The sequence below is a fragment of the Emydura macquarii genome, unplaced genomic scaffold (assembly GCF_026122565.2).
Source record: "Emydura macquarii macquarii isolate MOO-44397 ecotype Brisbane River unplaced genomic scaffold, CSIRO-AGI_Emac_v2 contig_691, whole genome shotgun sequence".
NCBI classification, from domain to species: domain Eukaryota; kingdom Metazoa; phylum Chordata; order Testudines; family Chelidae; genus Emydura; species Emydura macquarii.
Window position 1 is genome coordinate 6,731,286 of NW_027130828.1, and position 27,056 is coordinate 6,758,341.

At 45.4% G+C, this 27,056-nt stretch overlaps 1 protein-coding gene across 1 annotated transcript in view; it reads right to left on the reverse strand.

Moving 5' to 3' along the window:
• OLFM1 (olfactomedin 1) overlaps positions 1-16,620 on the reverse strand; it is a 47,923-nt gene extending 31,303 nt beyond the window's left edge. Inside the window, exon 1 of the mRNA XM_067541838.1 lies at positions 16,141-16,620. Within this exon, the coding sequence (XP_067397939.1) occupies positions 16,141-16,236 (96 nt within the window). The 5' untranslated portion in view covers positions 16,237-16,620. The remainder of the gene's footprint in view (positions 1-16,140) is intronic.
• Positions 16,621-27,056: the final 10,436 nt, after the last annotated feature.

Sequence of the window (27,056 nt, forward strand, 5' to 3'; positions counted from 1 at the left end):
TGTGTTTCCATGGACCCTGCCTTTCACGGGACAGTCAGACAGTCAAAGCGGGAGATCGGGCTGTGGCTTTGTTATTCTTGTCTCTTTGTGCTTCTCCTCCGACACAGCTCTTGCGTGATGTTCTGGGCCGCAGACACTTTGGGTACATCTACACTGCGATAAAAATCCCAGGATACAGCCGCAGCCGGCCCAGCTCAGTGGACTTGGGACAATGTGGACATTGGGCTGGAGCCTGGGCTCTGATACCCAGCGAGGGGGGAAGGTCTCTGAGCCCAAGCATCTACACTGAATGTTTTAGCCCTGTGAACTAGAGTCAGCTGACCCAGGTTCCGAGACTCGCTGGCCCGGGTGTTTTATCGCAGTGTAGACATACACTTAGATTTATTCTGACCCTCAGCACTCCCACCCTAACTTGGTGGCTCTTCCTGTACCTGCCGTGCAGATGAAAACAAGAAAAGTCCATCATGTTCCCCTGCCCTCATTTATACCTTCAACCGCCACGTTGCAATCAGGCAGCGCAATCAAAATCTGATTCACACCAGGTAGACTTCTCCTTCCTTAGGCTCAATTGTTCCAGTGCCAAAGGAAGCCCGACCCTTCACGGAAGGAGAAAAATCCAGCAGCAGCAAACTTCAAAGAGCCCTCCCTGATTCTCTGCAGAACGGTCAAGAGAGCAGGATGGCAGAAGGCAGATGAGGTGATGCCCAACAAGCATCTTAAAAAGGAGGAGCTGCGATTCATGGGGCGGGGAGTTTGGGGTGTCAAACTGAGGAAGAAGATCCTCCATGAAATGAAATGGGGAGCTACACGCTGAACATGTCTGTTTCCTTATCTTAAGTTTGGGAGAGATGTTCCCCAGCCCTGAGGAAATAAGCTTCCCTCTACACCTCAGCCCCAGCCAATCTGATGGCTCCCGGGGGGTGGTGAGTGAGGCACCTCATGGTTAATCATTATTATGAGTTGTGTTACAGTACTTCCTCTGTCAAGGATCATGGCCCCATTGTGCTAGTCATGGCACAAATAGAGATGACAGTCGAAATATAAGATGAGACAGACAACTGGATACAAAAGACCGACGGGGGAAGCAAAAGTAAGCACAAACACCTCAGCGTCCTCAGCAGTCTGGAACAGCTGGGTGGCGGTCGAAGGTCATGCATTTCAGATCACGTCTGTCCCACTAGTCTACGTTGTATGATCTATATCGAACGAGTGGATCACTACATGCCCCCAGATGAGACACCTGGGACTTCAGACCTAAATGATGAAGCGGCATCAATTTTTTCACAGCTGAGGCTGCAGCTTTTTTTCTGTTTAAAGGAAATTTTGCAGCCTCCGCAAAAAATGCCCAATCAACTCAAAAGTTGACAGGTTAAGTCATATTATACGCATTGGGCCAGATCCTCATCTGGTGCAAATCACTGACGTCAGTGGAGCTACACTGGTTTACACCAGCAGAGGATCTGGCTTCTTGGTTTCTTGCACCGCAGTGAACCAAACTGTAAGTATGAAGCTGCATGGCTATTTCATTGGAAACCGTGCTGATGGATTTGTCAAAACATTTTCACTGAAAGTGGCATCTCCATAAGGAAACAGTACTCATTCAAGATTAAAGATTTCCTCAAGAGGCTTATATAACTTTCTCTGATAGAAATTCACATTTCCATCTTTTTTTTTCTAGGTTAACATTTAAATACCACATGCAAAAGAGAGATTACAAAATTAATCCTCTGGTCATGTGCAGGCTTCCCTCAAGTATAGAAATCACATCTCTTGTTCCACAATAATAAAGGCAGTCTCGGGGGAATCAGATGCTTATCCCATTGCTTGCTGAGATTTCCAGAGGAACAAGAAGTAATCACAGCATTTTAAAAAATAATAGTAATACAAACTCTTTTCTCCTCTCAAGATTTGAAACAACAAAACAATTAAGGTAAGATTGTTATATGCAATTGTCTCTAACTTCTTTCTGCAATGCGCAAGTTTTATTACTGCAACATTGTAGTTTTCACCTTTGTTTGCGTGTAGAGGGGATTTAAAGGTGTTTAACTTTGTATTTGCAAAAAATTGCTAGTTTCTTGCTGAAGTGCAATTGCAAACAGTGACTGGCATGCATCTTATGCAGCTCTGCTACCAGAGAACCTCTGCAATTCTTGGATTCTGGAGCCACCTTCTAGTGTAGATTGGTATTGCAGTCACCCCTTCAAAAGGATGCTTTATAATACAGTGGATCATCACTGATAATAAATACGATGGTGCAATGAATCATCCTACACCCAATCCCCTTTGATAACTCCAACTCCCCTCAGGGAAATTCCAAATAGTTCTGAAACTGATTTGTTAAGAGACAACTCCCAGTCTGCCTTTGTCAGCATAAGAGAGCTGAAGAGCAGACGTTGGCAGTGGAATATAGACCAACAGAGAAAGTTTGGTGATGCCTGTAGATTTTTGGTCTCTTACAGGTCAGATTTACATTGGTGAAAACCAGGATTTGTTTCTGCAAGCAGGGAGAACTTGCTGCTATGTGATTTTTTAGGTAAATAATCATTCAAAAATTCACCGTCTACCATGCTTATCAGGGCCCTCATTACCATAGTGTCTGAGCACCTCACAGTCTTTAATGGATATCTCCTATGAGGTAGGACAGCGCAGTTATCACTGTTTTAAAGATGGAGAACAGAGGCACAGAGAGGCTAACATCACACAGATCAGGGAACTGAGCGCAGATCTCCTGAGTTGCAGGCTCGCATCCTAATCACTGGACCATATTTCCTTCCTTGCCATAATGGGATAACCCTGTCCAGTGTGCCACAGAAATCTAGGGCTGGAAGGGACCTCGAGAAGTCATCTAAGTCCAGCCCCCTGCACTGAGGCAGGATCAAGTAAACCTAGACCATCCCTGACAGGTATTTGTCCAACCTGTTCTTAAAAACCTCCACTGATGGGGATCAGCCAGGGCTGAGTACAGGGGTTTTGCCCAGGAGAACCCCATGGAATGGGATTTTAGATTCCTCCCCCAGGTTGCTAAAAGGATCCATTTCATGGCCACTACTGCAGTTTCACAGCTGTAACAACCTCTGCCCTGCTTGCAACCTGCTGCTGTTCTGTTAGATCACAGGCAGAACTGTCATTGATTTCACCGGGGCTGGATCAAAGTCTCAGAAGATGGAACAGACAGTGGCATGCCACTGCCTTGCCCTGAGACGTGTTTGCAGAAGCATCCCTCACAGAGCTGGTCTACGTGCATGCACAATCCCATGATTCATAACCATAACCTGGCCCTGACTTTGGATCCTTACGGGATCCCCACCATCTCCTGTTGTGGGCAGAGTTCTCCTGGGACAGGGAAGAGGAAGCAGGATTTGCCTTTAGGCGAGATCAGGGGAGTTTTAAGAGATGGAACGAAGCAATGTGGACACTTCACGAGACCCCCAAAGAGGAGACAGGTAAGGCTGTGTGCAAGTGCTGACTCCAGGCCTGCTGCTCTGCTCCCTTTGATGGCAGTGGAAATTTACAACAGGAACATGATGTGGGCCAGTCTCTGGATGCAATCAATGGCTGCAGACTGAAAGGGTTTAAACGTGATGCTCTTCCCGCAGCTAGAAGGACCCTCTCAGGGTAGAAGTGTGTCACTGTTGTCCACAATGGGCCTTATCCAAAGGCCATTGAGGGATGACAATGAGAAAATTCCCAGTGTGCTTTGGGTCGGATCCAATAACGCTGGGAAACCTGAAACTAACTAAGGTTTCTCTGCCACTTTTGCCTTCTTTCGTTGCACCAAATCTGGAGCTCGTTGCTCGGTTGTCACTCAGTCCTCACCGTAGGCAAAACTGTAACTGACTTTGGTGTACACAGTGTTGTTGTAGCCCTGTGGGTCCTAGGATATTAGTGAGACAAGGTGAGTGAGGTAATATATTCTTCTTCAGGAGAAGAGCTCTGTGTAAGCGTGAAAGCTTGCTTCTCTCACCAACAGAAGTTGGTCCAATAAACGGTATTACCTCACCCACTTTGTCTCGCTAGCTGACTTTGATGCCACTTTGCCAGAGTACAAATTGAATTAAAATGAGGATATGGCTCCCCGTGTGTACACCATGGCTTGTTATGATAGGGCTGCTCGTGTTGCTGGACTGCTGCCATTAGAAGACCTTCACTGGGGAGGGAGAATTATCCCAAACCCTAGTGTCCCAATCCTCCAGATATTTCCTATAGTGAATTCCCACGATCCATTAATTCCCATGGAAGGCTGCCATAAATACAGGTAGACGGTAGAATATTTTTCCTTCAGTGCACAAATATCCAACAAATAAATAGATGTAAATCTGTAGCTTCATTGGAACAATTCAAGATTTACATTGGTGTTACTGCGATCAATCTGTCCCCGCATTCTTACCAGGACGGTAGCAAGGAATGCCTATATCTAAGGTCAAGCTCTGTCTGCAGAGAGCTCTTAAAAGAAATCATGTCTTTCTGTTCTATTCTAGTCTGCTCAGGTTCTTACACTGTGCCCATCACCATAGTATCTGAGTGTCTGATTTCATACAACACTTGCCAGTACAGTGTTTATATCATTTCAATGCTCATTTGGTAAGCAGGGTATGAGCTAAAGCTCACCTCTCGTGCTAATCTTCACCAAATACATATAAGGAGAATTAGTGCAGAAGCACAAAGAAATTAGCATCTTTTTTAGGTCTTCACCTTCTACCCACATAGCATTTTTAACATACTTTGTTATTTAAAAACTATAACAAAAATGCATTCTGTAGCTTTTCTTCCACCAGGAATGTGTAAAGATTCATTCCCCCTCAGTACATATAGGTACTTTCACTGATATTCAGTAGTAGTAATAGTATTATACAAAATCTTTCATCTGAGGATGCAAAAATGCTTCCCAATTGTTAAAATTTGTAACATCTTTGAGCTTGACCCTACTTTTGTGGAAGACAGTGGCAAAGCTCCACTTGAACGGCACAGGATCAGGACCTTCGTGAGAACTTATTTCACAGACAGCGCAAACAAGGCGCAGGGAGCCAAAATGCTTGCCCACGATCACACAAAGACAGAAAACCCCATCATTTGAGCTACCAATCCCCGGTTCTAAATACCTTCCCTTTAGGAAAATTATGGGCCAGATCCTCAGCTGGTGTAAACAGGGAAGAACAAATCTTTCTTCAAGGGAAAAAGAAACCAATTAAAATGTTTAGGCTCCTTTGCTTCCATATGCTCCAAAGCTCTTATGAAGTAACTGAGAGCCAGGGTCTTTTCGGGAGTCTATTCTCTTCTTTCAAGTGCCTGTTAACATAAGGGGAGTTATGCAGGGACATTGAGAGAACAGCAGCTCTGCAAAATCATCACGGACACTTCAATGACATGATGCATTTACTGTCTTTACAGATGCCTGGATGGGAGACTTCCTAGCCAGACCCTAATTCCATTATTTATAACTCAACCTGAGATGGCAACAAATTGCCACAGCACTTTCTCCATACAATCAGTCCCACTGGGATGTAGCGGAAAGGGGCACACACAGATACATCAATTTCAGCCCCTCCCCCCATGGAGGCCTGGCTAAATCCATGATCACTAGTTATGCCACTATTCTATTTTTTTAAATGGCAATTAATTATTAAGTGAGACGAGTTTTTTGTTTTCATGTTTTGTTCAGATTTAAATATTGTCATGCAGGGTTAGAAATGCCAACACTGCAGCTTTGTGCTAAGTCATAAGCCCCAGCAAGTGAAAACGACCCATGTATTTCCTTTGCCCAAGCTAAGTGAAATGCACGAATGAAACCCTCATTGTGACTGCTGAAGCGTACGTTAGAGGTTGGTTCTTTCAACTGGCATGGTCTAAGGCGGTAGCAAAAAAAGCAATAAGGACTGGTGTTTAAATGCATTAGGCCTGAACCTACATTCACTTTCACTAAACTAAATCAGGAGTAATGCCACTAAAGTCAATGGGGATACAGTGGTGTAAGTGAGAGAAGAATCAGGCCCACTGTTTTCATCCTGGCAGAGGGAAGCTTTCCAGCGCAAAGCAGGATCTGGCCGTTAAAGAGAAACCGACACCTCTTAGAATTTTTGACAAAAACCATTTTTGTGTCTCAGATTTGCCTAGATATCTCAGATCACGTCTCTTCTGACTGCTTCATTGTTTATCTCACCGGTTATTTGGCTTGAAAAGAGGCTTGTTATGTGTGTGAGTTTATCTGTTCCTGTTGTGTATTCTACACCTGATGTCTCCATGATATCAATCTTTCCAGAGCAGCCAATTCTGATGTCACAATGAGCGAATTACTGCTGTACGGAGATAATAAGCAGCAGGAGAAGATGAACTGTTAGGGAACAAAAGATCCTATTTTCACAGTATTACTATTTGCATAGTAATAAAGGATGAGGAAAGAAAGATATAACAATGTATGGTATAGAATGGCTCCCACTTAATAGCAAACTGCTTAATGGAAAATTTCACTAATGGAAAAGTTTTTCCCCACAGGTAATGTAAAATGTACCCATCTGATTGCAACTGACCAAAGAAGCCAACCTTCTTAAATGTGGTCAACAAATTTGTGCCTGTATTTGTGCGTGAAACACTAATACAGGACAAGTCTTTGTCTCCCTCTAGTGCCTGGTCCATCCACATAAGGGGTTATGAAGCTGCTTGGGATCCTATCCCAAGCCCATTGATCTCAGTGGAAAGACTCCTATTGATTCAGAGAGGTTTTTAGCTCAGTTCTTTAGCTCAAAAGATAGAGGCTCATCCTTTTAGCAGGGAAGGTTCTGGGTTCACACACTGCTGCTGTCCCAAGCTGTGTCAGTTACACATGCAGAGCCTAAAGGGTATTTATGTCAGTGGCAATGTAATGTGCAAATGCAGCAACTTCCTGACTGGCAAGTGCCCCTTTTATTTTCACATGCCATATCATGCTTCCTTGTGTTCACAAACAACTGTGCGCCCACAAATGCAGGGACAGATATAGTGGCGGGGTTCAGGTCAGTGGAAATAAGGCCCTCTTAATAGATGATAAAGTCAGAAAGGACTATTGGGGTTATCTGTCTCATCTCCTGTATAACACAGACTACGGGACTCACCCAAAAGAATTCCTCTTTGAACTAATTACCTCACTGAGATCTGTTTTGCAGGGTTCTTGGTTGAGCATCAAAACCGGGATGGCCGTGGGGGGGAGAGTGGTTATTTATCAGCGGTTCTCTGGAAAAGCTCGGTGACATCCCACATCAGTGCTCCTTTGGAAGGGAGAAACCCGAGCACGATTCCTCCTGCTGCCGGCCCCAGATAACCCTTCGGTGAAATTCACCACGGCTCAGAGGGCCAACATGAGACTTTTGCCCCATTGAAGTCTTGCTCAGTTCCTCAGAAGGAGGCTAACAAGGTTCATACAGGCCTTGTATACAGGGGACAACTTGTCCCATAGGGCAAATCCTGTCCAAAAAGCACAGCCCAGAGTAATCAGGCTGGGAGTCTGGGTAGCCTACTGAGGCTGGGAGAATGAATCTTATATCCCTAGACCACTGAGCAGCAGCAAAGTCATTCTACAGTGCCTGAGGGGGGTAGCGATAGCTCCATCGGTGCTGCGCCTATGTGTCCCTCCCCCCACCAGCTTCCTGCAAGCTCAGGAACTCCAAGCCCCTCTAGAACTGCGTTCCATGGCATGGAAGGGGCCGCACAGGTGTGCGTGTGCTTCCAGAGCCCCTGCCTCGCTCCTCATCTTTGTGCAACACGCCCGGCACCACTTCTACCGTGTCCAGTGACTCCGGGCCTGGGGGGCAGGGAAAAGGATCCGTCCCCTTAGCGTCATCTGTCGCAGGAGCTATTCACTTTTAAAGTAGCACCGATTAGCTGCTGCCCGTCTGGCTGTGGGACACTGGAGATGCAGAGAGTTCACAAGGTTGGATTGGAAGGAAGCTTTGAGAACTGGAAGCGAGGCGGACCGGCCCCTTGCTTTGGGAAATCCCAGCAAATGGGGAAAATGTGGTGGCAAGCTGACGGTCACATTAAACAGGCTGGACTGCCCTGTGCATGTGGGTGCCTAGTAGTGTATTAGAGAAGGGCGAGATAGATGCAAAGGACATCATTCAAATCCAGATCAGGCTTCAGGGGCTCTTCTCCCCTGGGGCTTTGGTTCGGTCTACGTCACAGACAGGGACTGCTTGTACAGTACAACTCTGGCCCTGGATCCTGCTCTGGATTCAAACCCTTCAGTGTTGGAGAGGTCAGGTCCAGGATTCTAGCACGGGCCTCTCTCTAATGTTGTACGTACATGGCCGTATTGATAGGCTCATGATAGAGAGCTTCCTATGGGATGGGGGGAAAGGCTAAAAAGGTTGAAGACTGGACGCAGTATTGGTAATAAAGTGAATCAGAGTATTTTATTATTTGATTACAGTGTAAACTCACTCACTCCACATTCATATCACAAATATACTACACCAGAGTCCGAAGGTAGGATGAAGTCCCAATGGCCAGTCGGGCTCAGATCCAGTCTTAATGCGTGGGGAGCCAGCACTACACGCCTCTTCAAAGTCGGGGCTCGGGCTCGATGTCAGACTCCAAAGTACAGACGTTTTAGTCCCTCTTTTTACAACCCGTGCCGTCACGTCATCTATCTTCTTGTTGTGTTCACCTTTCTATGGCCTTGGTCTCGCATCCACAATTTCCAGCAAAAGGTTCCGGGCAGGCTGCCATCACCCTTCACCAGTTGTTGTTTTCGGAAGTTCGCACAAAAGTCCTGGGCAGACCCTTAACTCCAACTTTAACCTGTTTTCTTTCTTTCGAATGCACACACGCATTCCTATCAAGCTCACCTCATACATACTGAGCCTCAATGACCCGTAACATACTGGATATAAGTATATATATCCCAACAGCATATGGTACATAGTATGTGTGTGTATGGATAAACAGAGACGCCTGTGAACATAGGGTAGGGGGCTGGGCAGCAGAGTTGCTATTAGAAAGAATATACGTCTTTGCAAAGTTTCCTCTCAGTTCTCCCCAATTCCCGACGTATTTTCCTGGCTTTTTCCCCCCGGTGTTTGTACTGAACCTAGCACAATGCAGTCCTGGTCCAGGACCGGGACTCTGAGATGCTGCAGCAATACAAAGAAGTCATCACATTTCACCCCACCCCCATTGCCAGGGACCTTCAGAAGCACAGTGCGGATGGAGAAGGGGCATTCTGTCCTTCTCTCCTCAATAGGTGAGTATAACCAGGGCTGGGAGCCAGCCGCGACTGGATGACAGGGGACGGATCACTTGCCGATTGTCCTGTTATGTTCATTCCCTCTGAAGCACCTGTCAGAAGACAGGACACTGGTCTAGCTGGGATCTGACCCAGTGTGATCATTCTTATGTTATGTAGGAAGTGGACCACAACTCCCCACTCCACGGATAATAGCAGAAGGGAGCGCCCCCTTCCATCCAGGACTGGGAGAATCGTACTTCCCCTACAGCCCCTCCATCCTCCTTGGCTGGGGCAGTGAGAGCTGCCCCTCCTGCTTCAATTGACTGTAACCCCTGTGCATGGCCCCATTCGAATGCTAGGGAGGTGAATGAACAGATCAAGGGGAGAAGAGGAATTGGGTTTTTTTGGGGGGGTGGTACAGAGAGCGAGGAGCATTATTTCACCCACAGTCCTTCCACAGCACACCGAAAGCAATATAAAGTCCAGGGCCGGCCTCCCACTGCTGTCCGTGTGTCCCACCCCACCAGCTGAAGTCAGTGGAGCCCACATCATCAAAGTATTTAGGTGTCTAATTCCCTTTGAAATCAATTGCTGTTAGAGACCTCCGTACCTTTGAGGAGCTGGGTGTAAGGGCTTTTTATAGCACTAGGAATGCCTCAATGGGGCAGGACGGCACTGCAGCAATAGAAATATCACCAGCTTCCTTTCACCTACAATATAGACTCCTGTTTTATATCCCCTTACACCTCCTTATCCTGTGCGTCACACCTCCCGATCCCGATGTGCTTCACAAACTGTGTGTCTGATCCTGCAAACTTTACTCACACTCAGCTCCCATTGGCTTCAGTGGGAGTTTTGCGTCAGGTATGCATGATTGGCTCTAGGCATATAGAGCTGCACTGAATGCAGCCACTTCTGGGGCGAGGCACAGCATACCGCACAATTGTCACGAGGAGGTTAAATTCTAGCTGTGAACATTGGACAATTCCTTACACATGGCAAGTGCCGTGTGAATTTCACTCTCTACACACTGTGTAGTAGACCCTATATTTTGTAGCAGAAAGAACATGCTCTCAGTATTACATCAGAACAGAATAATCCCCTTTACAGGTCTTTGCTTTGTACTAAATCTGTGTTTAGCTAAAGCTGCTCTTGACACTAAACCCGCAATCTCATAGCAAATGCCAATACACGTCCAAAGTCTGTGAGCCTGGTACTGCAGCATTACAGTTAATGGGAGTTTTGCAGTGACTTTAATGGGTGCAGAGATGAGGTTTGTACCAGGAGTAATTATCAGCATCTCTTTTATGAGCATGTTTCCTTAATGGGAGTGTGGACAGAGGGGATTATTTCCATAGGTCAGCTAAGGGCCACTGTCAGAAAGTCTTTTAAAATTATTAAATAAGTATATCCCATTGTTCTGTGTGTCAATTGCTTTATACTATCATAATTAGTATTGAAGTCTGGCAAAGAAACTGCTTTAATCCTCTTCTCCCTGCTCTCGTCCTTCCCACAAGGTCTCTTGTGATCTCACTAGATTTAGGGTAGTGTCTACTAATTAGAGCAGGGAGGACGGTGAGTCAGGACTCCTGGGTTTTACTCCTAGTTCAGAAAGGGGCGAGATGTTCAGTACTGAGAAGATACAGGAGGCTGGTAGTCAACTCTCCTGCTCTCTGCTCTGAGAGGGAAGTGAGGTGTAACAGTTAAAGCATGTAAGAGATAAGAAGTCAGAATTCTGTTCCCAGCTTTGTCACTGATTTGCTGTGCTATCTGGGACACAACATGGCCTCTCTGTGTGTCAGGTCACCCATGCGTACAAAAAGCACTATATCGATACCGTCTCAATTTCATGGTTATCTGCAGATTTCTCCAAGATCCTGAGATGAAAGGTTGTATATAAAACAAAGTGCTAACTTCTCTTTCACAATATTTCCTGCACACCACCTGCCTCATGAAAAGCTTAGCTTAATCATTATTAAATAACAAACCTGAAAAGAAACATTTCCTTTTCTTCCCCGTCTCTGCACAGCTACAGTCATGTTAGTGTTGGTCTCAAGCATGATTATGGCCCCATAGTTCATGAATTCATAGTAGCAAGCAAAAGCCTCAGCTTATCATTCATAACTGAGAATTGGCTTCTTCCATTGTCAAAGCAGTTTACAGTCCTCATCTACCTAATTTGGTTAGATAGTAATTAGTTTTGTATTACTTTACACAGTGATGCTAATACTGATTACAAGGACTGATAACTTGAGTAATAAATATAACCCAAGGCTGAAAATTACCTTTCTTTTTGATTGGTGAAAGCTGAAGTTAGTGAAATGAGACACTAATTGGTTTATGAAATGAGGCATCTGCCACATGTTACAGGCTGCAGATTTGCTGCTTAATTCTACCAGTGTGGAATTGGTTCCACAATAGGGGATGAGAGAGCCTGGCAATCAGTGTGAACGTCTGAAAATCACCTCGATAGCTACACCTAGACTAGCACAGTCTAAGGTGTACTGTTCACGTGAGTCAGAACTTTGCTGCACAGGGATCAATGTGCAGGGGGACTCAGAGAAGTACTACCCTCCTTCCCTGCTCTCTGGCTCCAAAATCTAAGAGCCACATTTTCAGTCACAAAGCAACAGGTATGATCCCAAAAATGCAAGCCTGGTCCTCCTCTCACTTTTACACCAGCAGTGTAAACTCCACTGACTTTGATGAACTTACTCCTGTTCTGACTCCAGTGTCAATGAACCACCCTGAACTAGAAAGCACCCAGCTTTGGGCCTTGAGAAATTATACAAGGAGTGCAAACTGGTAGGTAGACAGTGCATTTGTACTCACAATTATAGGGTTTTACAGATCCATTGGAAGTGCACACTTTTGTGCTATTGACAATTGTATCCTGACCCAGACATATTTTGAAAATCAGTGGCAAAATTCCCTTTACACCTTTCAATGGGAGCCCTAAATATTTAATAAATTCCCTGCCCCAGGGAATGTGTATTTTATCTGTGGATTAAATTGTTGTTGGTTAAATAAATGTCAAGATGCTTTTTACTTCTCTATGCACCCTCAAAACTTCTGAGAAAATCTCTGGCAATTTCATAATTACATTAATGTGTAGTTCACAGCACTGTTTCAAGAGAGACTGAATGCATTACAAACCAGGGGTGGGGGAGAGGAGAGAAAAGAGAAAGAGAGATAATCAGGATTACAGACTGGCTCTCTCTCTATCCCACACCTATTTTCCATTGATCGAACTCCATTGCTTGGAGTTACTCCTGATTTACACCAGTGTAAGATCAGACTCAGGCTGTATATTTAAATGTCCTTCTATAGCCATATATAATAAACCCTTTGAAGCAGATCCTGAGTTGGTATAAAGTGCCATAGCGCCACTGAAGTTATTTGAGGATGTTCCCTTTTATCATTCTGGGTTCCAAAGAAGCCACCAAAGAAAAAAAATTCTCATTCTGAACTCAGAAGAACTGTGGCTAAACTTGCGTGCATGAAGATGGAAGAGTTGGGGTTTTGCCTTCCAATGGTAAAGGTACCAGTGAATACCCTTGTACCTAAACCTTAGAGGTAGTGCTTAGTTGCTGCTGTAAAATCCAGTCCATTCAAATTCAACTGAAATATTCATCATTGCTTATTTGGCTCACCGTCCTCTAAAAATCCAAAGGAAAATGCAAAGTGCAATTTAAGGACTTAGGATACGATAACCCTCTGACTCTGTAAAATTCTGAATATTTCTATATGGAACTAACTCTAAAATTATAAAGACAATAATACTGAAGTCTAAAGGAATAAAAATATAAATGGGTAATCAAACAGCAAACTGAAGTTACAGCAATGGCAAAACCTCCTGACACAGAAGTTTGGTCAACTCCTGTTATTTTGTCTTTGGCAAAATTCCCATTAACTTTTAGTCAGGTCTGAAGCATGTGCTACTTTTTCAGTATTTAATCCACAATACTGGATCAGTTCGCAACATGCTCCAGGAGACAATTCAGGTTTAGGGCACAGCTAACCCTAAGAAACCCTGAGAAACCCTGAGAAAGCAGGAGTGACTGGGATTAATGAGAATGCAGCTCTAGTTTAGGATGTTCAGATGTGATCAGAGGGAGATTTTGGAAACAACTCCATCCCTTCTCCCACCAGGAGATCGTTCTGTACACAGAGCAGCAGCAGTTGCTCACTGAAAGGAAAGCAAGGGGCTCAGCACCTTACCATTGCAAAGTCTGCTCTATCACCCCTTACAGGGGGATTTATTTTGGGGCCTGATGTGAACGGTACCAGTTATAAAAAGGAGAGAGAGGAGGGGATGACAGCAGCCTTTGCATTGTCACTGAAAGCTGCCTGATTAGAAGTGTATCTTCCCTTAACCAATCCCCCCTCCCTCATTGGGCTCTCTGGAGCGGGTGCGGGGATGTGAATGGGATTGTGACTCCAGCGCATGCGATAGAGATGTTAATTTGGCACCCAATTAAACGTGGAAGGCATCGAACTGGGCGGCGTAAGGGATGAAAGGCATATTTGGGGATTGCATCTGGCAGCTGTGCTACAGAAACGAGATGCAAGAACTCGGAAACAGATCTGCAGAGCCAAACAATTCCGCATCTCCTCTGGAGAGCTTATCCATAGAACAGGAGGGCAGGTTAGAGAAATAGGCCTATAACTCAGTGTTGCCACCCAATGAGACTATAATCCAGGGTTGCACCAACTCAAGTTAGACAGTGAAAGCCAGGAGGGTACCTACCCAGCTCCTATTTTTACTAAAATCTAGCCAAATTAAAATCTATGTTTTTATTTAAAACCCGTGGGCTAAACACTGCTCTGGGATAGCTCCACAAAAGCCAGCGATTATTTTGGCCCAAACTTCGCAGCTGGAGTGGGCTGATTTAGTTTCCCCCAGACTAAAGTTGGGACAAAAGTTCTTATACAGCCCTCAAAACCGAATCTGATTCGCCACCACCAACAGCTGCCTCAGCACAAGGAGATGCAATAGCTCAGGTGTCCTTACAGGCAAATGCCAAGGCAGAGAAGGTGGGTGCAGAAAAAAAGAAAAAGAAGCCATTAAGCAGTTGGGGGAAAGTGTTTGATGCGGCCAAGAAATTCAGGTTCCCCATGAAATAGATACTCTCTTTTTGCTTGCCTAGGGACGACCAAAGGGAGTGAGAATACCACTCAAGCGTGCAGAGGAGGCAGTCTGAGATCGCTGGGGTTTATCGTGTCCAAGAAGAATGGCAGGTGCTTCATCAGAGTGCACTATTTGTTTGTTTCAGAGCAATTCTTGTACATTTTCACCCAGCTTTGCCCAGTTTGGCACATGCACATGTATGTGAGTGAGTATATACCTGATGTGTGTGTGTGTGTATATATATATATATATATATATATATATATATATATATATACTCTTACACCCAGTAGATTTTTATTGGTGAGTCTTGTATAGCTATAATTACTTCCCAGCCCTTCCACTTTACAGGCAACTTGGAATTATTTTTAATAAGCCCCCTCCCCCCTCTTTGCCCCCCCCAAAATTTTAAGAAGACTTTGTATTGGAGATTTCTTCCTGTCAGCAGCAGCTCAGAAATATTCTGTAGGTAAAAAATGCTTTATCCACTAAATCTCAGAGGCCAGAGCAGTAACTTAAGAGGCTGTTGTTAGCAGGGGGAGAGAGTAATAATAAAATAAAGCATTTAGGATGTGAACCCAGTTGCTAATTGGTTGTATATCAAAGAGCCTCTGGGGGAAGGTCCATTGCTATTTATTTACTGCTTCCAGGCAACATTTCAATTAACCCCCTCCCCCATGGAGCATCACCTTGTGGTCACTTTTGCTCCTTTCTTGCCTGATTAAGAAAAAGCAAAAAACAACCCCCCACCCCACCCAAAAAAAATCACCTTTCTTTCTTAAAGAAGTGGAATGGACTTTTATTTCCACTCCCACAAAGAACCCTTTTGCCCTTGCCTAACTCAGCACTAGGTGCACTTGGACAGTATAGAAAGGCAATCAAAATAGAAAGAAAAAGAATCAGCCCCCAACCATGTCACAGATGGGAACATTAAAGAACATTTAAATGTCACCCTAAATTAGAAAAGCTACTGCCACACCATCTATATAAAGGGCAGGTATGAAACAGAAGTGATTGCAGGTGGAAATTACATGTTTTCTAAGGGAAAATAGAACACATACAAGTAGACAGACAAGACCATCCAACCCCTAGTTTATCAATAACAGAATTTCCATTTCAAGTACAAGTATTCAACTATTGCATTTTTAAGGCTATCACATATATTCCCAATTCCTGTCCATTTACTGAGAATTGCACTGAGACTGTACCAGGCTCATCTTTAATTGTAGACTTCTCAAAGAAGAAGAAAGGGTGGGGGGAGGAATCAGGATAACACTCAGGATCCTGAGCGATGAAACGTTGTGGTAGATGATGATGAATTCCCTTCTTCCCCTCGCGAAACAAAAGGTAGTCACACCACAGAGTCACAGTTTCACCTTACCTGAATTTCAACTTTTAATGGGGGTGGCGATGGGAGAGTTGAATTCAACCACCCTGCCCCACTCCAAATCCGGCTGCAATAAAAATCTATAGCAGATCTGAACGCACAAAGGCAGCCTTAAAAAAAAATCTACCCCCCCCTTTTAAGTCCGATCTCTTCACTAGACACACATACACCTTTATACTTCCTATGCACTGCGCTCCCCCCCCGACCCCTGCTTCTTGCCTGCATCGCAGGAGAGGAAATTGATGAATGACCTCTATTGCATGCTCCAAAAAAAAAAAAAAAAAGAAGAAGAAGAAGGGGGAGGGATGGATGCGGGAGGGGGGAGTGAAATTGACAGAAAGATGCAGTTTTGCTACTCTAGTTTCTTTTGTGCTCTATCGCTTTAGTAGAAAATGGCGTTGGCAGAGAGAGAGAAAAGAAACCTACTTGAGTTAGTTCTGTACCCATCAAGAGGAGAAAGAAGAGGCTCAGAAGCTTGCTTGTAGGTTGCATCTTTTGCACACAGTTCCCGGTATCTGGCATGCAGATTTCCCTCTCTCCTCCTGGGTTATTGTGTTTTCCTGCGTTGATCACCGATTTCCCTTGCTTTGGAGTCCTTCAGAATATATCTATTTTTAAAATTGTTATTGGTCTCTCAGCACCCCGAGAATTCAATGCAAGAAATCTGCTTAGCACAGCCTTCGCTTTGCATATTTAGTGAGCTCCCCGTTTCTCCTCTTCCCTCTGATCTGTCTCTCTAGCTTTTTTTAAAAAAATTATTATTATTATTATTTTTAATGGCTCCCCTGATCGAAAGACATTTGCAAGGAGAAATTCAACGGAGCACGAAATGATTCTCTGCTATTGCCAAAAGTTTGCCTTGAAAAGGGGGGCTGCTGGAGGCAGGACGGGGATTAAAAAAAAAAAAAGGGGGATTGGAAGGTAGTGGCTAGTAGCAGGGGGGATGGATGTTTGAAACAGGATGTGACATCAACAAAGGCGGGGGAAATTTAACTAGATACAGAGAAAGGAATGGGGGGGCAAGGGGAAGTGTAGCATCAGGATCGAATTTGCAGGCAGCTGAAGAGGGAGGAGGGGTCAGATCTGGGTCGGAGGGAGGCAGCTCAGAGGGATTGAGGATGAATGTGGCAGGGTCCATCTGCAGAGAATTTAAAGCAAGCCCTGGCCCTGCAGCTGCAGCATGTCTAGGTGACAAACTACAATGCATGTAAGCAAGAGGTGGTCCTAGAGAGCAAAGGCAAATAGGAACTAGCCCCTATATTTACAAGGCAAAGAAGGGATTTTTTTGGGGGGGAGGGGGGAGATTTAACAGCATCCCTCTACCTTCCCCCTCCCCCCCACATTCATTCCCTGTTCAAGAGACCCAGGACTGCAGACTTATCTGGGAACTGAACTCATTTTAAACTTCAGCACTGGTATGCTGCCCTTTCTTAGCCTTCAGCCTTCCCCCATGTGCCTTTCATTGATGTCAAAGATTTTTTTTTTTTTTAAAATGGGTTGATTGATTGGTTGATTTTGGGGAGGTGGGGTGGGGCGGATGTACCCGATCGGGATCATGGCCATGCCAAAACCTCCCCCCAAAAGGGAAACACGTATATATAAAATTCTTAGATGCAAAGTATTTAGATCAACATAAAACTGTTGAAAAGACTCTTCTTTCTACACAGCATGACAGAAACACACTCTCCTGTAGTGAAACGTTCCAGAGGGGTAGCCGTGTTAGTGTGCATACAGCAAAAGTGCTACAGGACTCTTCTTGTTTACACTCTCCCATAAATACCCCCCCACATATATGCGTACACACATTGTATGCATAGGAAGGAAACCTTTTTTTTTTGTTGCCTCATACATACCCTTACAAAGTACCTCCTAGCCAAGGATTGCAAAAAAATGTACGGGTATTCGTTGTTACGGCTTAGATTTTTAAAGGTATTTAGAAGTAGCTTTGCTCAGCATTGCAAGGCCTACGGGCTGGTCTGCACCAAAAACACTCCAGGGCAGTGCCATAGCTGTGCCCTTGTAACATCGGTAACGTAGACCAAGCCTAAGGCCAGGTCTACCCTAAAAACTTAGGTCGATCCAGCTATGTCGCTCAGGGGTGTGAAAAATCCACCCCCTGGAGCAATATAGTTCAGCCAAGCCCAGCTTCAGTGTGGATAGCACTAGGTGGACGGAGCAATTCTACCCTCTCCCAGGGAGGTGGAGAAACTAACGAGAGGGGAGAGTTGTCCCTCCTGTCACTGTAGGGAGTGTACACTGAAGAGCTACCGCTGCTCCACCGCAGCGTTTCTAGTGAGGACACAGCTTTCGGTCTGGTCCTCACTGCTGGTCTATCTCTGTGTAACCACAGCGCTCAGGGGGTGTGAAAAATCCACACCCCTGACTGACATAGTTATACCCCCCTCCCCCCTCCATGTAAACAGCACTGTGTTGATGGGAGAACTTCTCCATAGCTACTGCCTCGTGGGGAGGTGGATTAACTACGCCGACGGAGGGCTCTCTCCCATTGGCTTAGGGCATCGTCATTAAAGTGCCACGGTGGCGCAGCTGCCTGGGTGCCACGTTTTAGGTGTCGACTTGCCTAAGTCTCCTTTTCAAAATTGATTTAAGCAGCCTACGTCTCTGAAAGTCAATGGTACCTAGGTCCGAAGTATCTAAGCCACTTTTACCAGTGGGATTTAGACATCTAAATCACTTAGGCCTTGCAACACTGGGGGGAGCAATGCCTACATAACTTTAAAAATCTGGGCCTAGATGTTAACAGCCGGGTGAATTGGGTCAGTGTTATTTCAGTTTTACAGGATGAAAAGCTAATGCACAGCGTATATATTATGATGATGAATGTTTTGATGTGCGTCACCCAGCAGCTTCCTGGGGTTGGTAAGAATCTTCCCTCCTGGGCATTTTATCCCTTGATGTTCATTACAAGGCATTTCTACCTTCCTCAGAAAGTTCTGACTTTGATTGCTGTCAGAGACAGGATACCAGAGTCTACGGACCACTGAGCTGATGGATGACAATTCGTGTTCCTAAAGTGTTACAGAACAGAAACATTCAGTGGAAGGGAGAACACAGGGAAGATTTAGCATGGGACAAGAGTTGTCAGTGCATTGTGGCAGGAAAAATGGCCCAGGCAATTTTGGGCTTATTTGCACGTAGGTGTCACATCACAAAAAAAAATGAAGGTCCTGGTCCCTCTCAGTGGGATTTCAATTGGAATCCTGTGTTGGGTTCTGGGCCAGGCTTCCCGAGAAAGGTATTGATGAATGAGAAAGAGTTCAGAGCAGAGCAGTAGAAATGCTTGGATTGACTGGAGGAAAGATGGAGAGATTGGCTGAACAACACGTGCATGCGTAGCGGGCACAGGGGCTGATAACGGTCCGTGCGTGGTTGGATGGTGGAAAACACAAAGGCAGAAGAGAAATTATTCAGTACGAATGCGGGAGTAATCGCATGAGAGGAAGAACTACCAAGCAGGCGGATAGTATCCCAAGGGCAGTGATGATATCTCCCTGACTCTCAACCAAACTCTATACCCGCTGATAATCTGTACGTTATGCCTGGATGTCCAGGAACTCTTCCATTTAAACTCTGTACCTGACCATTTTTTAAAAACATTATCTTTAATAACATTTTTAAATTTGATTATCGTACGTGTTGCTAACAGCAGCCAAAATCAGTAGGCCTTTCTGCAGACCCCTGGAGCCATGGCATGATGAAGCCAGGAGGGGAAGGGAGCCTCTTGCTCACCTTTGGCTCACCCTGTGATGAAGTCTCTGGTGGACATGCTGGGATCTGTCTTTTAAGAGAAAAGCCAGAAGCTTATCTATGCATGCCCACTAGGACATGTTTGTCAGGGGCTCAGGACGCGCAGATTCCCAGGAACACATCTCGGTAATGAGTACTACATGAGTTAATGAGTACACATCTAGTTAATGTGTCCTTTGAGCCAACCTTTTGATTAGCTTTTGAAACTGCTTGCCGCACAGGTTTTGTTCTTGAGGTGTTATTGTCCACTAACAAGGATAGTGAGGGGGAGAGGTTTGGACTCTTTGGGATCTTGGACACAGTTTTGGTGTCCCCCAACACCATCTGGAAGAACTGGCCAATCAGAAAGCTGCCGCCATGCCGCTCGAGAGCCATCTCAACCTTCAGTCATTATTGAGGGCTGGGGGTGTTTTGGTAACCTGTTGCGGACGTGCTTGAGACTAAGTAAAGCGTAGCTTTAACGTGAGCGCGCTCTTGTGTTACACTGGTTCTACCAGTCCATCTATCAGCTGGATGGCCGTGATTCCATTGGATTTATTTCCTGACACCACCTCGCACAGAGTAAAGTTACCAAGAGCTTTGGCTTGGCAGAACCCCGGGTAGCAGAGTGAGATGGTAATTTAGTGCCCATACGCTTTGGCAAGCTGTAGAGACGTAACACAGGTGCCAGTGGTGGCGACTGTAGGCCAGCATGCAAACCGACTTGCTGGAATCAGAAGCAGTATCAGTGAGTACGTGAATGTTCACATGTTTTTCAAACTTTACCGACGCTATTTTTTAAAAGGTTGGCCATTAGCCATTTAAAGCATCCTTTGGAAATGAAGTGACCCACCGGCTGTGGTCACGTGCCGCTTTATTATTCAGGAATTCACAGAATTGGCAGGGTAGGTCGACTGGCCTTTTCTCGTTTTGCTTGATTGGACTCGTGCTCATGAAAGGTGTTGGATCAGCTGCCCAATCCTAGACACCAAGATCATCCATTCACCTACAAAGCTGACAGCAGCGTCAGCTTCCTCACCCATTACCTGAGTGACTCCATGGACAAGGGGCTAGCTCCCGTTTCAATCATCTCTCAGCATCTCTGATCAGATTGTCGATTAGTGCCAATTACAATGGTGTTTTCAGCTGTCTGGGAACCAGTGCAATGCCCATCAGCCACCAAACAGCTGCAAGAGGGAAACAGCTTTCAGTCCTGGCCTGGCCGTTCTGTGGCACAAGTAAGAGCAGCCTCAGGGCTCCTCTACTTTTATTTCTTTCACGTGAGGGACCATGCTGGGCTAGATTCAAAAACAGCACCAGAACAGCAAAAATAGGTAAAAAGCGGTTTACCTCATTACCAGTGCCTGCCCCATCCAGTACCGCTGCATGTTGCATGTAAGCTGCAGCACATGTGAAATAATCTTGCAATTTTTAAAGGATTGGGAATAGTCCTATCCAGTGGTCTGGCTATTTCTCCAGCTGGCCACATGGCTGCTGTTAATTCATGTGGCCTCGTTTTCTTTCCCTTTCACTACGAGTGCTTTAGACAAACAAAACCTTCCATTTTCCTCTCAAGACACAGACTGACTGCTTCCCTCAAAGCTGATTCTGTAAGCTGGCTATTATGGCTCTCTAACAACCACTAACTAGCCTCTCTCGGCTGTCTTCTCCCAGTGAGAGTAAGAATATTCCAGGCATGGTGAAAACAACCTCTCCAAGGCTTTGCTACCTACAGAGCCGGACAAAAATGCAAAAACTTTTCCATGGCCATTTGTATTTGTTTTTATGCAAATTCACTTCTGCTGGGTTCAGGCTCCTTTTACGTTCACTTTTCCCCAAAGATCGTGCAGTCAAGTTTTACCTTCATGAATGTTCCAGGAGGCCAAATTTTAAGCTCGTACATTGGAACACCCGCATAGAGCAAATTTTAAATTCACTTCCCACAAGGATTGGCACCAAAATCCACCTACCTGCAAGATCAGGGAAACAAGAAAAATACCATGTGACTCCTGTGACCAATCACAGCCAAGCGATACCCTTTGACTTTTGAGCTGGATGAAACAGAGGCCGACAAAGCGACATGTCGTAGGCTGCAAAACATCCATGAGATCATAACAACTTTCACTCTCTCTGGGCTTGGGTTGGATTCAAACAAGCAACCTAGATAGAGATGAAACGCTCTACATCCCGTTGTCATTTCCCTAAGCCATCCAGTCCTCCCAAAGAAGCTGTGTCCTTTTCACAAAGCAGCAAGAACCATCCTGTAGGCTGAAAAATATCTGAGACTGCTATGGGAACACATTTGAACTACACTGTAAGAGGTTGCTCGTAGCACCACGTGGGCCGTGATGAGCAAAAAGCCAAGATACTGATTAATGGAGGCACCTAGTGATACTAGTTTATAAACCCTACTCATCTCATCCCCTGCTCGCAACCCTCATATATTAAGCAACCCCAGATACTTACGAGCCTCTCTTGAGGTTTATTATTTATGCTGACATTTCTTAGGCTGTCTGTTAAGGGTTGTCCACAGACTGATTGATTTTCCAAGCTGACCCGTATTATTGATCTCCTATCTGAAGAGTCAAATGACAGGAGAAAGGGGCCTGGCAGGAGCATAGCTGGCATGGGATCCTCCCTCATGCTGTGTGACAGGATAATTTGTATCAAGCACTAGGTTTCTCACCCTGTATGTGGCAATATTCATAGAACTGTAGAGGATCTAACCTGCAGCAGACTCATATAGAATCCAGCATGCACAGACAGGACAGAGAAAATAGCATGGAAGCGTATTTCTTCCTCTTGGGGTGTAAATGCTAATTGCATTGCCTATTCAGGGAGGCATTCTTTTTCTTTTGGATTACATATGGTCTCACAATCCACGTCACAAATTTTGGACCTGAGCTTCTCCAAAGGATAGGGATAGGTGGTGTTTGAATATGGGACATTGATTTGGACATTGACAGAGATAGTGGGCAGCTGTCAAGTTTGGGGCGAGTCCCTGATCCAAATTTCTCAGCTATTTAGATGTGCAGTTTCAGCTGAGTGTCGTAGGATCTTGTCTGATGTAGCTGTACGTAGTGCCACGTTTTGAAAACTCCACGTTTTCTCAGAAGCGGCCAGGATTCTCCAGTAGTCGTATTTCATTGGAGCAATCCCCTCGGTCTCTTCCTGACTCTGCCACTCGTTCATTATATGGCTTTTGGTAAGTCACTTACACTATAACTAGCATTGACACCCAAACAAAACTATTCTTAAGAAAAACCTTATCACTTGGGAAAAACTAAAATGATAGCAAAACTGGCAATGGTACCCTCAAAATGGCCAGCACGTTCCACAGCAAGTAGAGAAATGAATCCTGCTCTGAAGAGCATTTAGTCTAAATTCAACGTGACAATCCTTGCTGCCAATGCGGCAGTCATGGTTAAGATGAAGGCTCCAGCCAGCTCCAAGATCAGGACGTGGAAACTCCTGATGATGGGTCCCAAATGGAGGCAGCCATGGTAGGGACCCATTCTACTCTGGGGAGGGAAAAATAAAAGAGAGCTGTGCTTTGGTGCAGCATTCTGTAGGCATTCATACAATGCAGGTAGGACAAGGATATTAGGGCAGTATCCACAGATCACTGAAGGAGTGGAGAAAAGGTTCTTGAGGTCAAACAGATCATTCTTTATAATGACATGTCACTTCTTTAGTTCACAGGGAGTTCATTCTGGGCCATTTAGATTCCCAGTCTCCCTACGCCTCCATCATTGCATGTGGAGGTGTTTAAAGGCTTCCACAATACAGTCTTCCTCCTGTAATAGAAACTCATTGTGCTGCTCTGTCAGTTACAAAGCTGTATAGAGCACTTTATCAGGTCAAGACCTTTCATAGAGAAATAACTATCGTATTCTTCAGCAATGGCCAAGAGCATGGCTTTGGAACATTTAATGTAGTACTTTTCAGGAAGGGTGGGGGATACGGGGGCAATAGAGCCGTGTGAATAAACTTCCAGAGTCCATGATAGAGCCAAAACTCAGGGCATCTTCTCCACCAGGCCTGCAGACCTGTTATGAAACTGGGCCAAGTCTGGAGTGACACTAAGGTGGGTTATGATCTTCACTGTAATCCACAGAACACCCTGGGGTTTCTGCTTTTTGTTTATGTGCTGGGACGGTAATGACGCAAAAGCAAGCAAAAAGCGACGATTCCAGGAGCATCACCCAGCTCTAATAATAGGCTGTTATTCCTAGCAGCTTAGCAGCAAGTCCATCACCTATCACGCTGACCAATATTGTCTCAATGGTTCCTTGCCCTCCCCTAGCTATCTGTCTGTTTCCACCTGTTAGCATTTATCTTACACTTTGATTGTAAACTCTTTGGGGGGTAAGGACCATCTTGTTCTGTCTTTGGACAGCGCCTACCGCCGTGGGGTCCAGATCCTTGAAGAGGAGTCCTGGAGCTCTACTAATACAAATAGTAAACAACAAGAATAACTGATGATCGCGTTTCCTGCTGGTTCAGGACCAGAATGCACACAGGTGCCGCTGATGAGGCAGCATCAACTTTTAGCACATTGCCAAGAAAAAAGAAATAGATAAATAAGTGCAGGCTCCTTTAAGAAAAGGCTTCCCATACCTCAGGCAGAACATCACCATAATGGGATGCAGCAGTTGCTAAGGTAACAGCACCAACTTATTTTTTTTTTCATGCATAGTAAAGCAAATTGGCATGGAGCAATAAAATCCACATATGTTGCCAGAGTATCTGTTAGTGCTGCCTCCGGGTTGCAATCACTTCTGGGCTCTTTTTTGCTTGAAAAACGAGAGTAAGTGTGTATCATTTAGATGCAAAATATTTGGGGTCTAAATGATAGACACACCAGAGAAACTGGACTAATCCTTTGAGTCCAGCCACTTTTACACGAGAAATGCCTTCATTCTGACCTTCAGAAATCCTGGACACCTGACCCCGCTGTCTTCGCTTTGGTCTTTGGCTGCCTAAAGTGAAAGAGAAGATTAACAACTTGTCCGTTAATGCATTTTGACATGTCCGAGCAGCGTTTGTAGTTTGACTCAAGGTACACGTAGCTCCCGCAGAATATTCTGCTAAGGCAACATTTGTTTTCCTGTTGTTCTGTCTTTCAAATCTGGTACGTGGAAAATGAGGACAGCACTTACAAACAATAAGGCTAACTGTTAGCGCTAACGTACAATAGGGCCATTTAATTGGTGCATTAAAAAAAACCAAACATAGCAGCAGATTCTGTGCTAGGCCTCTAGAGGAAGATGTAGCACAAATTCCTAGAGTTACACACTCTCCTTAATTACACCAGTGACTACTCCTGGTGCTACGAGGGCAGGATGTGTCATTTGTGTTCTATTTTGTATACATTTGGGGCTGGTGAAAGGTGCTACATCAAAGTCCTCTATTTATAGCGACTGTCTTCTGCTAATATAATGGTCGTACGAGTTTTCCCCTCCCTGCCTTTCCAGTGTCAGACATCCCTGCCCTCATCCCCAGCCCTGTGGGTAGTTTAGGATCCGATCCAAAGACCTTTCAAGCCAATAAGAGTCTTTCCGTTACTATCATTATTTATTGTAATAGTAGCTAGAAACCCCAACGAAGTTTGGGGTCATTTTGTGCTAGGTGCTGTACAAACATATGAGACAATCCCTGCCCTCAAAGAGCTCAAAGTAGACAAGACAGACAAAGGGTGGCGGGAAACCGTGGCACAGAATGGTGAAGTGACTTGCTCAAGGCCACCCAGCAGGGCAGTGGCAGAGCTGGGAATCAAATCCAAGCCTCCTGAATCTCAGTCCATGACATTGCCCTGCCTGCCTTCCTTTGACTTCAGTGGGCTTGGCATCAACCCCATAGACCTCATGATGCATTCCTAGATCTCTCGACTGAGATGACCAATAAGGGTGCCCATCATGGTGGGGCTGGGGTGCCCATGATGTGTTTGTGAGAGGTGGATACTTCTTCCTTGGGAACTGGACGGAGCTCACTTCACAGGGGGACGAAGCAGCTGTCTGTGATAGTGACTTTCAGGACAGAACAACAAAGGGAGCTGATTGGGGTTGGCTTTAGCAGGGGGGGTTCAGGGGTTCAATTGCACTCACAGAAATAATGAAATCAAGAGTGCAAAATACCCTGTGGAGGGTGATCTGCATTTGCTCCTTTGCACAAAAAACCGTGCGTAGCTCCAGAGCCCGGTCCCCACGTCAAGGTGGCGCCACTCCCAGCAACGTCATCAGAGTGGCAGCCCGCTATGGAGGCCTAAAGGCAAAATCTGTCCAAGGGAGCTTCTGGGGAGTGAATAGGGTGCTGCTTCTGCATGTCCCAGGCTCTAGGCAGGGCCTCTCCCTGCTGTGAGCAGCTGGGTCCAGATGTTGAGCGGTGCCGCCTCTCCTGCCACATCCCAGGCAGGGACTCTCATAGTGCACCCACTGAATCAGGAGGCTACTTCAGCCACTGAAGGCGGTTCCCAAGGATGAATGTCATTACATCAGTAAGGAGGAGGGTCAGAGATTAACACAGACAGGGACAATTGGGAAGATGCGTATCCCATCGTTACAACATTTAGGGTCAAAACCCGAATTGCCGCCAATTGTCACAGCGCCGCTGACTTCAGTCAGTCAGCACTGATTCACATCAGGTGAACATCAGGCCCTTTGGTGCGATAGACACCAGGTGTAGGATAGGGGTATTTTGCATGTGTTTTTGTCTGCTATTGAACTTTGCCTGCTGCGTGTGCGGAATGCACCCACAGGATGAAAGAGACAGGGAAAAGGAACCATGCGTGCTCACTTGTGAAAAAACAGCTTGCTCAGATTTTTAGAAAACGTGTCTTTTTCTCTGCAGCGCTTCACCTTTCTTTTTGGATGGAGGATGGGAACGTTGCCAGTCATCAGTCCATTCACTAATGCTTTAGGGAGACCAAGAGAGAACAGATCAGAGCCCTGGAGTGTCTTAGAGGACTGGCAAGACTTATCTTGGAAAGAACAAATATTAAGGCACCTGAAGGAATGAGGAAGGGGATAGACAGACAACAAAAGGTATCAGGAAAAGGCAGACCTAATGGCATAGAGAGGATTCCCGTCCCATGGAGATTACTCGGGCTAACAGAACGGGATGTGGCATAGCATTTCAGTGTTAACCCTGTGGTTGAATAGATGAGATTCCACAGGAGACGGTGGGAAATGTTTCCTCATCCTGAACTAGAGAGAAGATTTGCAGTCATGCCACTTTGCCAGACCTCATCAGCCCAGCAAGGTTGGACTGGGTCCATACTTTGACAGGAGACCTCCTTTGGAACAGGGAGGTGCTACAAGCAAGCGACATGTTGATGAGAAAGGCACTTCCCATGAATACTTGGCAATGTTCAGCTATAACTTCCTGACCTGGCCGACATTCCTGCCAATAAAGGAGAAATGGTCTTGCGATAGGGATGAATGAGGAGACTTCCCGCCATAGACTTCCTGTGTAACTTTGGGCATCCCGCCGATCTCTCTATGCCTTAGCTCTCCAGCTGCAAAATGGGACTAATAATACTTTCTTTCTGCTATCCAACGTTCTGTCTACTTAGACTGTAAGCTTTCAGGGTAGTA